This window comes from Engystomops pustulosus, chromosome 4 (assembly GCF_040894005.1).
Source record: "Engystomops pustulosus chromosome 4, aEngPut4.maternal, whole genome shotgun sequence".
Lineage (NCBI taxonomy): Eukaryota > Metazoa > Chordata > Amphibia > Anura > Leptodactylidae > Engystomops > Engystomops pustulosus.
In genome coordinates this window covers 165,434,309-165,453,066 of record NC_092414.1, presented here as the reverse complement: position 1 = coordinate 165,453,066, position 18,758 = coordinate 165,434,309, and the positions used below count along the sequence as shown (strand labels likewise).

The 18,758-nt window shown below is 42.4% G+C and overlaps 1 protein-coding gene and 1 long non-coding RNA gene across 2 annotated transcripts in view; one reads left to right on the top strand and one right to left on the bottom strand.

Moving 5' to 3' along the window:
* Positions 1-220: 220 nt before the first annotated feature.
* LOC140127592 (uncharacterized) overlaps positions 221-18,758 on the top strand; it is a 32,363-nt gene continuing 13,825 nt past the window's right edge. The window contains exons 1-3 of the long non-coding RNA XR_011855026.1: positions 221-413; positions 1,402-1,459; positions 8,583-8,659. This is a non-coding gene — a long non-coding RNA (uncharacterized lncRNA). The remainder of the gene's footprint in view (positions 414-1,401; positions 1,460-8,582; positions 8,660-18,758) is intronic.
* The window catches only part of AP3S2 (adaptor related protein complex 3 subunit sigma 2), a 33,092-nt gene continuing 20,315 nt past the window's right edge, over positions 5,982-18,758 (bottom strand). Inside the window, exons 5-6 of the mRNA XM_072148454.1 lie at positions 13,123-13,230; positions 5,982-6,796 (exon numbers count right to left, since the gene is read on the bottom strand). Coding sequence (XP_072004555.1) covers positions 6,668-6,796; positions 13,123-13,230 — 237 coding nt within the window. The 3' untranslated portion in view covers positions 5,982-6,667. The remainder of the gene's footprint in view (positions 6,797-13,122; positions 13,231-18,758) is intronic.

The window sequence follows — 18,758 nt, the reverse complement described above, 5'->3', positions numbered from 1 at the left end:
TTTTGCCCCGCAACTACCCAGAATTATGTGATGTTCTATTTTTAATGTATATCAATAAATTCTATTTTTTAGTAACGCATGCTCACTTTATCTCTTTTCTTGGTCATTCGCTTTCTGAGCGTAGCAATTTTCATATTGTTAGTGCCCTACTTTTACTATAGCAACATTGCTGGGATTCATGTTACAAAATTAGTTCATATTTTGCTTTAATAGGTTCTTCTTGCTAGAGCATCAAGTCCAGCTGCAGGCACAAGACATCAAGGACTCTACACATGCACCATGGCTCCCATTTGGACATGCACCAGACCGTAGGGGAAGCTGCTGTATGCAGAAGACCCAGGAAGGGGTGCAAGCCCTAACCTTGGATCACGCTCAGATGGGATTTAGCCTCCAGGAGACAAGGTGGCTCCGAGGTAATCTGCATCTCTCCCATCTGTAGGAAGAGAGGGAGAGAGGAGTCTCTCTTTATCTGACCCACTGTGGGTACAGGAAGAACACTGGTGGGACAGATTTGGAGGGGTCTTTTAACCTCTTTTTTTTCCTGTCCTCACGGAGGTCAAGGGGTATCCTCCAGGTGAGCCGTCATGGGGGACACAGCGGAGAGGAGTATAAAAAAAAAAGAAAAAAGAAAAACTGCATCATACAAATATCAGCCATGTCTCCTGCAATGACCTGTGCTGTAATTCACTGACTGGTAAATGTACATTTAGTAACTAAGCTTAGCTAACCTCAAGGAAGTGACTCAGAAATGTCTTTTTCAAACACAAGAAACACATTCTTGGGTCTTTCCTATTAAACCATCAAGGAATAAGGTCCATCAGCATTTCTACAGTTGAAACACATGTAGTGTCATGTAGGGTCAAGTTAAAACATTACACTTTACACAACTATTTGAAAATATATTTAAAGTGCTGGTAACTTGTTCTCTTAAATGGATAATCCAATCTGTGGAATTTATGGCAAATCCTCAGGTTGTGCCATAAAATGCCAAGCAAGTATGTACGCCGTATTATTTATATATTGTAAAAAAAAAAGAGAGAAAAATTCTTTAATTACTAGAAAAATCAATGTTCAGGAATCACCAGTTGTACAGTGTAACATCCAGAAGTTTACAGGGCCCAAGGCTGGATTAATTTGGGAATCTCGACTCATAAAGGAAACATGACAGCCAAGCGCTCATAACATATACATCTCAATAAGCCAAACAAGGAGAGTGGAGGACTAAAGTACAGGGATGGGCAGCTTTTACTTAACTTTACATACATTTCTGTCAAACTCCTTTCTAAAATCACACGTGCGTAGTCTCCCTAATAGCTCGGGTGCACAGCTGACTTGTCTAACTGGTTTATGTTAATGACGGTCAATTCAATAATAAGATATTAAGTATCTGTCTGTTTCCAGATTCTGAATACGTTTTGATGCCAAAATTCATCAACAACAACAGTGACAATGAAATGAGGTAGGTCATTCAGTGTACTGTACAGGCAGCAGATCCTCTTTAACCCCTTTATGCTGTTGAGTACTGGGAAGTGGGGAAAACAAAAGAAAATTATTTTTATGACCGATCACTATGATACCAAATGTATAGAGATTTATATGAATTAAAGAAAAAATGAAAACCCTTTCGGACTCCAAAAACCTTTTCATACTGCCGTGTACAGATTATTATGAGGTGTGATTTATTGTGGGGGTGATGATTTAATTGCTTCTATTTTGGAGACTGTAGGACCTTTCCATTCAATTTTTTTACGGGTTGTAACACGGTGAAAAAGTGTGGTTTCTAAGGTTTTTCCTTACAGGGTTCGTAAACAGGAACATCCGGTAATATAGTTTGATCGATTGGCAATTTTGGGACACAGCGATACCTTCCAATTTTCACATTTTATTAGTTTATTTTTACTGTATATACTTAAGTATAAGCCGAGACCCCTAATTTTACCACCAAAAACTGTGAAAACCCATTGACTTGAGTATAAGCCGAGGGTGGGAAATGCATTGATCACGGCCTCTCAGTATATAGCCAGCGCCCCCCCCCCCCCTGTAGCGTATAGCGTGCTAACAGATCGCATGGATGAGTCTCTGCCGGCTAAAACAGCAGGTAGAAGAAAGAAGAGGAGCCACAATGCATTGGGGCGCCAGAATGCGAGTAAGAAAGATATATATATAAGCAGAGGTGGGGTTTTCAGGACGTTTTTCCTCTGTTCCAGGGAAAGAGAGTAACACATTTTTTTGAAACTTTTTTTTATTATTATTATTTTTTTAAACCCCCTAGGGTACTTCCATAAGCTGCAATTCAGTTCTATTACATTACATGGGGGTTTTGCAATAGATCTGTAACAGTGTGTAATTATAGATCATGCTACATGACATCCTGTGAAAATTTATCATTAAATGTGGTTCTGACCGGGCATTTTATGTTATGGGCTGCACATTATGCAAGATCAAATATGTAGGTACCACGATCATAAAAATTATTGTAAAAGTGAACATATGGTTAAAAAAAAAAAAAGGACAGGAGTATCAAGAGCTGTTAAAGATTGTATTCATAAACATTAAAGAAAGGGGTTGTCCACTTTCAGCAAATAGTTGATATTGTTTGTATAATGAAAAGTTGTACAATTTTCCAATATACTATAATTCATCTGTATTAATTCCTCAGTTTCCTAGATCTCTGCTTGCTGTCCTGCTATAGAAAGCTTCTATGATAACTTCCACTGGATAGAAATCTGCCTCTGGTTATGTGATGGACATGCAGGCGCACAAGCATTTATTATCGCACAAAGTCAAAGGTAAAATTTTTTTTATTGTATCTACTCACAAAGGTACATAAAAACGCGCGTATCACATCTCTTAAAATGACAAAATTGCCAAACATTTGACGTAGATTCTGGTGTTTAAATACAAAATCTTGCACAGACCATATTACCTTATATACTCATGTATAAGCCGAGTTTTTCAGCACAAAAAATGTGCTGAAAAACGTCCCCTCGGCTTATACACGAGTCAGTCAGTCAGTCAGTCAAAATTACTTAAAAAAAAATAAACTTATATACTCACCCTCCGGTGGCCCCGATGCGCAGCGCTGCTCCCCCCATGTCCGCGCGGCTCGTCTTCAGGCATCCGCGCCCGTCTTCTGTCTTCTGCTCGGCGCCGCCATTGTTTTTCCCCCGGGCGGCGCCTAGCATGTCATACTAGGTGCCCGCCCGGGAGAGAGCAATGGCGGCGCCCCGCAGAAGAAGGAAGACGGGCGCCGAAGCCTGAAGACCAGCGGCGCAGACGTCGGGGGAGCAGCGCTTCACATCGGGGCCACCGGAGGGTGAGTATATAAGTTTATTTATTTTTTTATGCTGGGGCGGCTGTATGCTACACGGGGCAGGCTGTATACTACTGGGGGCAGGCTGTATACTACTTGGGGGCAAGCTGTATACTACTGGGGTCAGGCTGAGGTGGCTGTATACTACTGGGGGATGCTGTATACTACTGGGGTATGCTGTATACTACTGGGGGATGCTGTATACTACTGGGGGAAGCTGTATACTACAAGGGGCTAGCTGTATACTACAAGGGGCTAGCTGTATACTACAAGGGGCTAGCTGTATACTACAAGGGGCTAGCTGTATACTACAAGGGGCTAGCTGTATACTACAAGGGGCTAGCTGTATACTACATGGGGCTAGCTGTATACTACATGGGGCTGGCTGTATACTACATGGGGGCAAGATGGGCTCGCTGTATACTACTGGGGGCTGGCTGTATACTACTGGGGGCAGGCTGGGGTGGCTGTATACTGGGGCAGGCTGTATACTACTGGGGGCTGGTTGGCTGTATACTGGGGGTGTCTGTGACCAATGCATTTCCCACCCTCGGCTTATACTCGAGTCAATAGGTTTTCACAGTTTTTGCTGGTAAAATTAGGGGCCTCGGCTTATACTCGGGTCGGCTTATACTCGAGTATATACGGTACATCAGAAGTTCAAAAAGTAAAATATAAAGTCACAATCCATCCTATATCTCCTCCTCCTACATTATCCTATATTGATATGTTCCCAAGTAAAATACTTTTGATACATCGATCCCATGCCCTCATTATTAGCTTTATTAAATCATGTGGTACCTGCCACATGTAAATCTTAACCACTGGTATTCCTCAAATGTATTATATAAATTGAAAACCAATAAAGCATGTATTCCATCTGACATCTGGCATACACACTAGCGATTCCCCTGACCAACCATGGGCTCCGATCTGGGGACCAATCTGGGGAACAATCGGAGATCAGCCTCAATACACACCTCCAGCTGTCCCCTCCCCTCTGTCAATCACAAGGTTCCCGATTGCGGCTCCATGCAGAATCACCGCGGTCTAGGCAGATCCGGGGATTCTGCATGGAGCCGCAATCGGGAACCCAATTTGTCCCCAGATCAGAGCCCATGGTTGGTCAGGGGAATCGCTAGTGTGTATGCCAGAAGTCAGAAGTAATAGACGCTTTATCGGTTTCCAATTTATATAATACATTTTAGGAATACCAGTGGTTAAGATTTACATGTGGCAGGTACCAATAGTAAGTTTTTGTATGATTTAATAAAGTTAATAATGAGGGCATGGGATCGATGTATCAAAAGTATTTTACTTAGGAACATATCAATATAGGATAATGTAGGAGGAGGAGATATCGGATGGATTGTGACTTTATATTTTACTTTTTGAACTTTTGATGTAATGTGGCCTGTGAAGGTATGTGAAAGATTTTGTATTTAAACACCAGAATCTACGTCAAAACGCCAAGCCCCGGAAAAAGCCTGAAGTGAGTAAATACAATAAAAAATTGGGGTTGTGTTATGTTTATATCTAACTCTACACATGTATTCTAACATTCTCGTATATTTATTTTTTTATTTCTATAACTTACTATTGAGCAAAAAAATGCATAATAAATATTCTATTCTATAATAGTCTAAGATTGTGCAAGATCTATCTTTTCTTATACATTTAATATTTTCATTTGTCCTTTGGGGACACAGCAAGACTCTCAGCCCATCATAGTCTTATACAAGGCTATTGAACTGGGGACAATAGACCTGAAATGAACTACTGGTTCAAATGGCCTTTGAGATGGGGCATTGAGAACCAGGTCAGAATCCTATTAAGAATTTAGGGTCTTATTCTAGTGGCTGCAGAAATAAGACCTTGTAACCCATCTATGTTCTGCCAGAAAGTAGATCTTGTAGGGTCATGGACTTCAGGAAAGGATGCCAAGCCCCGGAAAAAGCCTGAAGTGAGTAAATACAATAAAATTTTTTTTTACCCTTTACCTTGGTGGTCTGCACCATCTGTCCATAACTTCCAATACAGTGTCGACGGTGAACCTCAGGCACGGAAGTGAGACAGGGTCGATTTTTCGATCCAGTGAGTGGCAACGGAGAAAGGAACAGTGAATCAAGGGGAACTTTTATTTCTAACCTAAGAAGAGGTGGTGAGATATCCCATCAATGTATAGATGAAAATTGAATATGGAGTAGAGCACTGGCACTTTTGACTTCGTAAAACTTTTGGATTTTTGTGGGAGTACGCCTAGCCAGTAGCTCCTCTGACTTTTAACTTTCTGTTCCAGGCACTACATTACTATTGAACTTATTATCGCACGGCTCTGATTATTCTCTGATCAGAACGGCTTGTGCACCTGCCTGTCCATCACAAGACCAGGGACAGATTTTTACCCAGTGGAAGTAATCAGGACAGCAAGCAGAGATCTAGGAAACCCAGAGGAAATAATACATAAAGTATGTTGTAAAACTGTATAACTGTCCCTTACGCAAAAATGAAATCAATCAACCATAGGGACAGGGGCTGATCTGACAAGCTCTGTGTAGCGCCATATAAATAAATGATTATAAAATTATTATTATGGTGGATTGGGGACACCTGTATATTTGTATATTGGTCATTCATAAACTCAATAAAGCAACTCACTGGCACCAGGTAAATATAATACTTGCTTTAATTTGAGGTTATAATCAGAAAACAAAAATAACAACCAAACATCCACAGGATGGAAGACAGAATAGAGTATTTTGAAGCTTAAATAATATCCGGCATCCATACATAAGTATAAATAAACAGTAACAGATATGGAAATGGTACAGACTGGATCAGGATACATTCCCTTTTGACTATGAAGATGTGTATGGTAATAGAAGTTGGGGAAAGATCTAGAAGCCTTTGTTCACATCTGCATAGCAACCTTAATTTTCATCAGCAAAAATGGCATAATCTGCACAGATGTGAACAGGTGCTTTTACTGGTACTAAAGCAGAAACTTTGTTGTGATATTTTAATGCTGTTGGTTCTATAGCAAGGATTCAACACCCTAAATGAGGCTACACGTGTCCAGAATTAAAGGGCATTCTACTTGTCACCTGTGTGAAGTGGATTACACCAATGTAACACAATGTGCAAGTATATTGTTAATGTTAATGTCAGCTGCCAGAAACACTTCTTCTACACACATTTGCTACCCGTGTGCAGTCACATCTACACACATCTTTAATCTATAGTTATATACAGATTATTATTGTATTCTACTTCTACAATAACCTGAAACGATAGTGACATGGTCCATAGTTGACCCTTGAGATGAAGGCAGGTACCAGCAGGTCCTGGTCCATATTACACCAGGTGAGAGAGGTTTGGAACCTTGATGTTGATGTCACCAATATTTATATTCCGTGGTAGTTCTGGTAAGTTCATGCTCTTCACCGCAGACACCGCTCTTGCTGGAGCAGCAGAGAATCCAGTCTGAGACACAAGTAAAGAAAAAAAGACCAATACATTATTTTAAAAAAAATGTAATTAAAGAAGAAAAAAAAAAAGGCAACAAAAAGGCAACAAAAGATAGAACTGCTGATCAGGGAAGCAAACTGTTCAACTCTTAAAGGAAACTGGCCACCAGATTCCAACCTATTAAACTACCAGCTCCCTCAGGTTAGGTATGAAATATCTTTTTTTGGAATTCCCCCTTAAGTAATATCTTGAGCAGAGAAAAGAGTCCCATCTGCCTGAGATAAGCTACATTTAGAGTCTGCAGGCAGTGTCACTTCAGATGCACCCATCTTGTGTCAATAATACCTAGAAACCACGCCTGGCGTGGTGAAGAGGAGGAGAAGCGAGCGCTGCTCGCCCCTTTCCTCTCCATAGAGAAAAGTGACGCACACCGTGCTTATGGCCAAAAGATAGAGCAGGCTCTATCTTTTTTGGTGGCTGCGGCAAGGTGAACACATGTTGTGCTCACTGTACTGAGCCTGGGCGCCTGAGACAACTATGGGGGGGGGGGGGGGCATATAAGCCCCCTATACATTCGTGTGCATGCAGCCCAACAGTGACTTATCTCAGGCAATAAATAATTATTCTCTGCTCATTTTCACAGAACATCAGAGAAGATTTTATAGGTAAAAGGGAGAGATGCCACATAAAAGGGAGAACTCTACCATTTGGTAACTGGTTTCCTTTAAGAAGTTACCTTATGAGATACATTCACCACCAACTCTACCCATACGACAGCTCAATGGTGAATGAAATAGTGGACCTGGTCCTCCCGCCTCACATTACACTCCCTAAATGACATAATCATCCAAAAAAAACTTCTTTCTAAACCTGTGGTTTTCTTAATTTTATTCTCTCTAAACAATCCTTAAACAGTCACACACATAAAAAAAAAAAAAAAAACTATATTAAAACAGTAAATTTTCGACACTTCTGCCAGGCTCTCCACAGAATTTTGTATCTGGCAAATAGTGAGGCAAAAGAAAAATGAGTCATAACACAAATTGGCAGCTGGATAATATGTTGCAGAAAAATATAATGCTAACTTTATCCAAGTTCCTGAAAAATAATACAGAATGTCTATTGTACTGAGCGGGAATAAATGCAATTAATCAGTATGATCCTGCCAAACCCCTCCCTATATTCAATAATAAGCGCACAGAGACCCCTATTTACCAGCACAGAAGTGTAAATTACATAAGTTTTCAGATTTGTATAGGCCAAAATACCACAAAATATCCATCCAAAGAACTGGGCAGAAAAATCAGCTATTAATGGAAAATTATCCGGCTTGTTTTTTTCCCAATTGAATTGAAATCAACCATTTGAAAAAAAAACAAAATAAAACCCTAAAAATACTCACCTCCACCTTGTTGATACTCACCTTGATTGTTGACCACGGCACTTTTCTGCGCTTATCTTAACATGCCGGATCATCTAGAAAAGAAAGTTATAATAAGCAGCGCGAGGACAAGATGTCTGGCACTCCGGGCTGCCAATTATGGGTGCCCTGGCACCTCCTTCTTCCATGCTGGGAGCAGAGGAGAGGGAGGTGAAGTCACGGGAGAGGGAGGTGAAGTCACGGGAGAGGGAGGTGAAGTCACGGGAGAGGGAGGTGAAGTCACGGGAGAGGGAGGTGAAGTCACGGGAGAGGGAGGCGATTTCCTGCCCCTGATGTAACGTCTTCTCCTTTCTTCCAGCCAGGAGCGTCACACATCTCGACCCTGCTCTACATACTGCTAATTATAACTTTCTTTTCTAGGCGATCCCAGTTTGTTAAGACAAACGAAGAACTCCACTGAGATCAACATCAAGAGGAGTGGAGCTGAGTACTTCTAGGTTCATTTTGTTTTTTGAAATGGTTGATTTCCTTTAAAGTTGAGATGATTGGAGCTTTGCACTACCCATGGTTAGAGGAGGAGCTGTTCTTAGAGTAAAGTAGCCATGTTTTTAAGTCTCTTTGGCAACCCCTTTAAGTTAATTAATATGAGGTGAAATGTAAGACTAGATAGTCTTATAAAGCCCCAGATTTATCATCCAGCAGAAAAATCTTTGATAAATCTGGTTCAGCATAAGGATATAAAGTCTTACCTTACAACACTTTGATAAAATCTTCCCCACTGTGCACAATAGGTTTCCTAGAAGGAAGACTAGGTAGAACATTGTTATGTGATGGTATTAGCTATAGTTCACGTACATCAAATCTTGTGTACTCATCATTTGTCATCCTATTGCACCATTTAGGGTTTAGATCTCTTAGATTTTTGCACAACAACATTCACCCTCCAATTTTGTTTGCATGGGAAGGTCCAAGCTGCAAAACAAGCAGGAATATGACCTGTTCTGAGTTTTGACACAGATACATAAAAACAAGGCCATGTATATGAAACGAACTAATAGATAACCAACAGACGATAACAAAGAGGAAGATTTATCAGAAGTGTCCGAGAGCAAAACTGTTCTAGTTGCTCAGGGGAACCAATCAGAGATCAGCTTTCATATTATAAACTGCTCTGGGAAAATGAAAGCTGAGTCCTGAGTGGTTGCCACAAACAACTACAATAGTTTGCTTTTAGACACTTCTGATAAATCTACCCCATAGTTTGTGCACACAATGGCTTATTCTGAAACATTTAACATAATCCTTCTTTTATTTTATAAAACCTCAATGGACAGATTTAACATGGTCAGAAATGTAGTCTGTGAGGATAAATTAAATATGCGCACAATATAAATGAACTTCAGAGCAAAGTCATGAAAAATCTCCTGTTTCAGTTACTTCTAGAAGAGACTTGGCCGGTGTACGGAGCCTTGCAGGCAATGTGCCTGTATTCCTCCCTCTGTAAGAGATCATTTTGCAAGAAAATGTCAATACTATCCATAAAGGGCAGAACATCAACTTTGTGTCTTGCCATCTCCTTAATGATAGGGCAGGATTTTCCACAGAAGCCTCTCCTGAGTAATAATCTGCAGACCCCAGTAACAATCATCACTGGGAAATCTCTCACTAATGCCAGGGCCATTGTCTGACTGGAAATACAGGGTTGCCAGGATAGTAGAGAAAACTAAACTAGAAACATCTACTATCTAATATTTTGACTTACTGACCATTTGTAGTAACCTGTAGTAATCAATGAGATTGGTAAATTTTCGCCAAATATGTTGCTCTACCTGGGATAACATTTGTTCGTTGGAAACTTTTGTGGAAAGGCCCCATTAGGCTGGAGATTCACCTGGAAGCCCCAACCAAATAAGGACTCCCATGAATCAGAGATTATACATTGGGTTGCAAAAGTATTCATACCCTTGAAATTCGTATCCGTTACAGCCACAAATTTAAAAAGAAATCTGTCAGCAAAAATTTGCATAATCCACAATATTAACTTTCACACAAGATGTAAATTTGTTGCACAAAGTCAAGGAGTGACTTTAAGTCAAGCTCTCCCCACCTCAGAACATCACCTCTGCTATGAAGCAGACTTTAGGTGATATGGTTAGTGATCTCCATGGATGCAGGGCGCTCAGCTACAGGGAATGGGCTTTCTAAACTCTAGTTTCAGAAGAGAAAGGCAGCAGCACTCCAGCTGAAGGTGAAAAGCAGAGGATTTCCTTTATTCAACTAGTATAGCAACGTTTCAACGTCACACATTTGATAAGCAGAAGACGTGATGCGTGAAGTTGTTGTGCTGGGTGGATAAAGGATATCCTCTGCTTTTCACCTTCACTTATCTTATGGTATCACTTTGTACTGGTGCTGCCGAACTATTGACTTCAGATCTAAAACTCTTAGCCTCCAAGACTTCATACAAACTTCAAAGCTGATTTACTGGTTGATGCCACCATGTCGGGCCATGAAAGATACATCATCTGGAAGGTGTTAAGCTGCTTGACAATATACTGGTAATGGTTTATTATGTCAATTTCTGCTGACAGGTTCCCATTAAAAAAGTATTTTAGTGATCAAGTTTTTGTGAAGATGATACCGGCTTTTGTAAATGTTTGCAAATTTAAAAAAACAAACATAACCTGAAAAGTGTGGTGTGCATATGCATTCAGCCCCCTGTACTCAGATGTCCCTTAATAAAATCCATTTAGGGAGATGTATTAAGTGTGTGGGTGAATAGATCAGTGCGGAGTTAGACTACACAGTCTTTTTCTGCACCAGATAAATCAAGCTCAGGCTGAATACACACATAATATAATAAATATCTTCCTAAAATAATCAATTTATAGGAACTTAAGCAATAAATCGGCGCAGGACACGTTGGCCTAAAGTATCTAAGCATTCATAAAGGATATAACACAATGTGTTACATAGGTCCATCCGTGACACAACCTCTAAGGAAGTGGTTTTATCTGTAATGTCCATTAAAGATAATGGACAGCCATAAATTCCAGGAGAGCGCAGATAGGGAAGGTGTTCTGCAGGTCACGGACTATACCTAGCACTGGTTTCTTAACAGACAGCGCCACTTTATCCAGATACTGGTAGTGCAGCTCAGCCTCATGCAAAGTGGTCATAAACCCTATACAATTGCAGTAGAGATGAAAAAAAAAAAAAAAAAAAAAAAAAAATTAAAATGTGTATGTCTCTTTATTATACCTGTAGATTGGTATGTTAATACATTATTGCCCATGTGAAAATCACATTGTGGAAAAAAAAAAAAAAGACTAAGGCTTAGTGCAAATGAAGCCTTATGAATACCTGGTCACATGTTTTTGTCAGCACAAGATGTAATATGATACTTACCTTGGGGTTTTTTGATGTAGTCATAGGACTATGGTTGGTACACCCCCGAAGGTGGCAACTCTGAGTACAGCAGCTTTGTCCCATTAATTTAAATAGGAAAAAGCTGTAACAGCCAGCAAAGCCACATACTGGGGCACATTCACTATGACTAGTGCATAATCCAGTTACCCTGTGTAGTGTGCAGGTTGCGCAGATTCAGGATTTCTGGTGCACAGTCTTCATGAATCTGGTGCCCCTGCACTGCCCCGACAGCACCAACTTTTTTTTTTGGGTGAACCTTTAACATGGGTGCAACACAATTCTGTCGGACTATGCATGTTAATTGTGGAACGCCCCCTTCAGTGCAGAAATTTGTGTTGCATGATGACTAGTGCAGCCGCGCCACAAAAGGGTCACGTGCAACACAAATGTGGCGCTGACACTTCTTAAATATCTGTGCAAGCAGTTTGCACTAGAAAAAGAATCGACAAAAAACTGGCGAACGGAGCTTAGTAAATGTGCCCCATTATGTTCTGAATCATCACCTCTTCATAAAGAAATTAGTAGAAAGTAGAAACTCTGCACCAAACATCCCAGAAACATGACATGTAGCGATGCTACAGGAGATCTCTGTGTGGATCCCATTGTTAATGTCTGGTGCCGAATTCAATTTACATTTGGTTTATTGACTATTCCTAGACCGCTATTTTTAGTACACTCCTCCAATTACAGGGGGGCAATCTGGTATCTTATGGCTAGAATAACCCTGAGGTTAGAAGTGTCCCACAAAGCTTTTTGAGACAACTTTGGGTCCTGTAAAATCACGCTCCTGCCTCACTATATATTTACAATATTAGGCTATATTCACTCGAACGTATGGGGGGGGGGGGGGGGGGCGTATGTACGGCCACCATAGACTTCTATGGCCTCACGGCGCCGTACGGGAGCGGTACAGCACACTGTACCGTTCCGAAGCCTGTAAAAAGATAGCCTGTAATGTGAATGCTGCCTAAGACCTCTTTCATTCAACTGTGTTCCTAGTCCCTTTAGTCTCCATAGAAAGTGGTTTTGAAGTCGGTAGGTTATAGGACATGTCCCATAGTTTGCATGGCTCACAGAGTGCTCACCGCACCATGACCAGGTGCCATAGACCTCTGGTTGCTAGTGATGCGGCCAGATCACAGCCTCCATAGCAGTTACAGGCAGTCCCCGGGTTACGTACTAGATAGGCTCTGGAGGTTTGTTCTTAAGTTGAATTTGTATGCAAGTCGAAACTGTATACTTTATAATTGTAGAACTAGACAAAAAAAATTTGGCCCTAGTGAAAATTGGAGTTTAAACATTTTTTGCTGTAATGGAACAAGGATCATCAATAAATCTTCATTACAGACACCTTACAGCTGATTATTGTAGTCTGGGACTATAGTAAAGCATTCAGAAAGCTTCACCAGAGGTCAGAGGGGTCTGTCTGTAACTATGGGTTGTCTGTAAGTCGGGTGTCCTTAAGTAGGGGACCGCCTGTATATGCATGAGGCCTAACCTTCACACCGTGTGGTTGTTCATACACACTCACCTCAGATTTCTCCAGCTTGTTCTGCGCTTCTACTTGGGCAACAACTTCATTCATATTTGTCTCCAGGACCATTCCTCCCATCACCATTTCATGTAATATGTAATGCACCTGAAGACAGAGTAGAACTTTCAATGTTAGACAATTCACTGAATCACACTGCATTCCAGGGTGGATTAACTATAAGACTTCTCTACAGGAAAAAAAGGAAAGCAGAGTCTCTGAAACTCATCATGCTTAGAAGTACCGGACCCCCAGCAGCTTACTCTCATTATATAGGCTATATTTCTTTCCATTACTCATCTATGTTGCCCTTCTGCCCAGATACAATGCAGTTGTATATCATTATGTCATACAACATCCCAAGCAACATAAAAACAGTCACACAAACAAAGTCTAATCATTATAACAACAGGTCAGCTATTATCCAACATGTAAAAACCCAATAACTCGCAAGAAACTGATAGCGGCTAATCTGAAGATACCGAATAGTCATCTTTGTAAATGAAAAACAGATTCTTCTTACAGCACATAAGACACACATGAACTTTTATATATATATCTTCTATAAACATCCCAACAACACAATGAAAACTCATTTCACAGATATGGAAAGCAACATGGAAAATCTTTTATATATTAAAGAAAATTAACCATCAAAATAAAGGATGATAAACCGCTAACTCATAGATTCAGGCCCAGTTATTGCGGTCATTTCCTTATATGAGTTATCCATGGCCTCCTTCCTTCTAAAATCAATTTGTAAAATTATGCCAATGTGCCAGAAGAGCTCTGGAGGGCATTACCTGAGCCCCTCTGTACTGTAGCTTCACATGCTGTTACACTGTGCAGGTGCACTCCCCCTCCCCCTCCCACTGCCTACTGTAATCTCACTGCAGCAGAGAGAAGCTTCAGCACACAAGTGGTGGTGGTGAGGAAAGGGCGAGTGCTCCCCTTGATAGCAGATCCTTGAGGGTCAGTATAGGTCCGTTACTTGGTCCCAATGTTAATTTTACTTTGTGCATTTTAAGGAAAAAGTGATGTAAACATGGCCCAAGACTAAAAAAAAAAAAAAGAAAAGAAATGAACACCCATAAAATATTATCTTCTCTTTTGGAAATGAACCTGAAGAACAGTTCCATCCTCTATCACTAGTAGCTAGCCATGCCAATGACAGTGTGAGCCATGTGCGGGCATATAGCAATTCTCAGACACATGAAAAGCTCCAGATCAGACCATACCTGGAGCCATAAAGGACTGCATGGTTTTTTAAGCGTGACTTTCTCTCCTTTATCATAGTATTAACTGTGTAAACACTGGCTTTCCTGTTCACCATCATTTACGGCCTATAGCATTATATGTCATACATAAAAAGTCACAGTCAAACAATGGTAATCTCAGGCTGACGTGTGCATGGAGATATCTGGTCACATTTTAGCACTATAGTCACCTGCCAAAGCCTGATGTAGGAAATGGAGTACATGGCGAATCAAGTACATACGTTGTGTCACAGGCAGCAAAACCCGCGCCAGAGGAAAGTAATAGTATTCCTCGTCACAGACTATAAAAAGTAGGACATATGACAATTTAAGGGCCAAATGTAACCACATTTGTCACAAATACAGCTAGTGGCAAGTTCTTATAGAACCCTATTAACTGACACCTTCTTTTAGCTTAAAATTGTTTCCCTCAGATCCCCATAAAATCAGAGTTATAAACTTGCCTGACATCCAGGGATATCTGGAGCGAGTCAGGGCGTGGCCTAATGTCATGTGAGCATGGTGACATTACGTCAGGTCCTTTAGTCGTCTAACATTAGCAAACTGTACACCATGCACAAATCTGAACACATGAAATTACAGCAGTCTGCATGGAAAGGAGCAGAAGTCCATGAAGGCTATCGTCATTTCATGTGATTAGATATGTGCATAGTGGGGGGCGTGGCCTAGCGGGGAATGGAGTAGGCAGCACGGCGCCAGAGCTCCGCTACCCGAATCCTGACACTATCCTGTGGCACTCACCTGTAACGTGCCAGGACCCGGAGAAGCGGCTGTGACATCGGGGAGAGCCGCGGCAGTGAAGCGACAGACCGCTCTAGTCACACAATGCCGGGCGGCAGGCGCAACAAGCCCGGGGAGAAGCACGTGGAGCGCAGCTCCCAAGATGGCGCCCGGAACGCACAGGAGCGCATGGAGCGGCCACTGCGGGCGGAGACCGCTGCCAGGTTGAGCGGCTTCGCACGGGCTACTCCAGGAACGGAGAAGAGAAGGGGTGGCAGCAGCAGCATGTCCCAAAAAGGGACCCCAAGTAAGTCTCCAGGCTCCAGATATGAAGTCCTGCAGGACTCACTGTCAGAGGAGGAGGAGGAGGATGCAGGGAAAGCACCCACAGAAGGGCAGGAAGAGGAAGATGATCCCCGAGATTCTGATATTGAGGCTGAACCCACATTAGCAGATATCCTTAGGGCAGTGCAACATAATACATCTACACTGCTGAAATTGACAGGCCGCGTGGATAGCCTGAAAGAGGACATTCTGCTGATGCGGCAAGATATCCATAAAGTTGCAGAAAGAACAACTGTGGTGGAGGCCAGAATTGGAGAGGTGGAGGGAGTAATACCCCCTTTGCGGCAGGAAGTAAGAGAGCAATCCCAGGCCGTGATAGCCTTACAAGCAAAAGCTGATGATCTGGAAAATCGGTTGCGTCGCAACAATGTGAGGATAGTTGGTATGCCGGAGAAGGTGGAAGGTCAGAACCCGGATGAATATTTTGAAAAGTGGCTTGGGGAGACCTTTGGAAGAGAGAACTTAACTCCCCTATTTGCGGTAGAACGGGCCCATAGGGTACCTACAAGACCACTACAGCCTGGCAGACCGCCGCGACCTGTACTCATCAAGCTGCTGCATTTTAAAGACCGGGACCGGATCTTACGTATGGCACGAGATAGGAATGATATCCTGGTAAATGGAGTAAGAGTGGCCTTCTATCAAGATTTTTCAGCTGAAGTCCAAAAGAAGCGGATGCAATTCCTGGACATTAAACGGCGACTGAGGGCTTTGGATGTTGTATATTCTATGTTGTATCCGGCAAGGTTGCGAGTAGTGGCCCTTGGAACCACTCATTTTTTTGATACACCAAGAGCGGCGTTACAGTGGCTGGACACTCATGAGGCCCGATTGAGGGGACGTCCTGAAGACCCAGGAGGGGACTGACCGGCTGTTTGGGCTGCAAGAGGCGGAATGGAAGTCCACTGAAGTGAACTTTGCTAAGAGTTTTCTATATATCCTTGTTATAAGTTTAATGTCTTAACATGGGGAGAGGGGGGGGACCTTTATTAGTTGCCTGGTCAATATGTCTAAGGGATGCTGCTGCCCTGGTAGTAGTGCAGGTGGGAGCTACATAGAATGTGGCGAGGTGGCGGAGCGGCAATGTATAACAACAGAGGCGGCGGAGTGTTTGGGAAGGAATACACACTCTCTGGGAGAATGTGGAGGAAAAGTGTGCTGGGATTGGGATATCAATGTACCATGCATATATGTGCTAGGATGCTAAATGTTTGCCCCGTTCCTCTTTGGAGGGAAGAAATGTTTACGTTGGGGGAGTTGGAGGGTTGGGATGGGGGGGAGGGCTCGAGGTTGGTCTGGCTGGACAGGTGGAGCAGGAGCTATTCACTTAAGGGAAATAGAGAGGGGAGTAGTTGGGCAATGTGGTATGATGGCGGAGAGCTTTAAGGGGTTGTCCTGGAATGTCCGGGGCATGGGATGCTCTAAGAAAAGGAGGGCCATATTTGACTATATAAAGAATAATGCTGTAACGATGGTAGGATTGCAGGAAACACACTTGACAAGAGATACGGTATCCTTGCTTCATAGGGCGTGGGTGGGGCATAGTTTCCACGCTTTTCATACTACATATTCTAGGGGGGTAAGCTTGTTGATAGCTAAATCACTTCCGTTTATGCTTTATTCTTCCTATTCTGATTCAGAAGGGAGGTTTGTGGTGGTACATTGCCGAATATACCATTGGGAATGCGTAGTGGTGGTATTGTATATTCCGCCGCCGTATTCTTGTGTGCCGTTGCGAGAGCTGCTGAAGAAACTAGAGGTGTTGCCGGATGTACCCTGGCTGATTATGGGGGATTTTAATAAAGTACTATGCGAAGGGAAGGACAGATTAAATAATGGAGGGGGTGGAGGAACGAACAATTTAACATCCCTGGGGAAGTGGTGTGAAGAAATAGGCCTTCATGACCTGTGGAGGGAGCGCAATGAAGAAGTACGCCAATTTTCATGTGTTTCATCTACATATGGCTCCTTATCTCGTATAGATATGGTTTTGGGTACGGATAGGGCAATATCAGCTGTGGTGGACGTTCAGTACCTGCCACGGGCTTTGTCGGATCACTCCCCTATCTTACTGACAGTAAACTGTGGGGGGAGGGGACGTATTAAGGGTGGGTGGCGCATGAATGCGTTTTGGTTGCGGTTGATAGATGGGATGACGGTAAAGGACCGCTTGAAGGAATATTTGGAATATAATGAGGGATCTGTGTCTAGAGTGGTTTTATGGGATGCCATGAAAATGTTCCTGCAAGGGGCTTTGGCGAGGGAAATAAAAAAGGTTAAAACTAAATCTAGAGGGATTGGAGTGGAGCTACAGTATAGAGTGAGGGAAGCAGAGGAACGGCATGTTCGCAGTGGCACACGAGAGACGGAAGAGAGGTGGATAGCAGCGCAAAAACAGTTGAAAGAGCATATGCTGGAACAGGCGGAGAACAAGCTTATGTTTCTAAAAGAACAATTCTATGCTGAGGGGGAACAAACGGGGAAATTGTTAGCTAGGATGGCAAATGCCCGGAGAACTAACTCATATATATATGCATTACAGAATGTTGAAGGGAGGGAAGTGACAAATGCGGAAGGGATATTAGAGGTACTGAGTACTTATTATAAGCAACTGTATTCTTCCCGGGCTGATTATTCTAGGGAACAACTGGACTCTTATTTGGGAGAGGTGCGCATGCCCAGGCTGAATGCAGAGGCAAGGGAAATGTTGGAAAGCCCAATAACTCTAGAGGAGTTGGAACAGGCAATGGGGAGTATGGCCAATGACAAGGCGCCAGGAATGGATGGCCTCCCCTTAGAAGTGTTTAAGGAGTTTGGGGAGATACTACTACCGCAATGGTTAGAAACGCTGAAAGACAGTATAGAGCAGGGTAGCCTGCCAGCCTCCTGTTATGAGGCACTGATAGTGATGCTCCTTAAAGAGGGAAAGGATACAAAACTGCCAGAATCATACAGGCCGATCTCTCTTTTGACGGCAGATGTTAAATTGCTAGCCAAGGTACTGGCGAACAGGTTGGGTATAGTAGTAGGGTCTGTGGTACACAGGGATCAGTCAGGGTTTATTCCCTCCAAATCAACGGCGTTAAATCTCCGGAGATTATTTTTGAATTTACAGGCTGTTGAGGGTGATAAGGATAGAGCTGCGGTGGTGTCATTAGATGCCGCCAAGGCTTTTGATAGCATAGAATGGGAGTATTTATGGGCAGTATTAGAAAAGCTAGGGTTTGGTCCCAATTTCATAAAGTGGGTCCAGTTGCTATATAAATCACCGGTGGCGAATGTAAGGGCGAACGG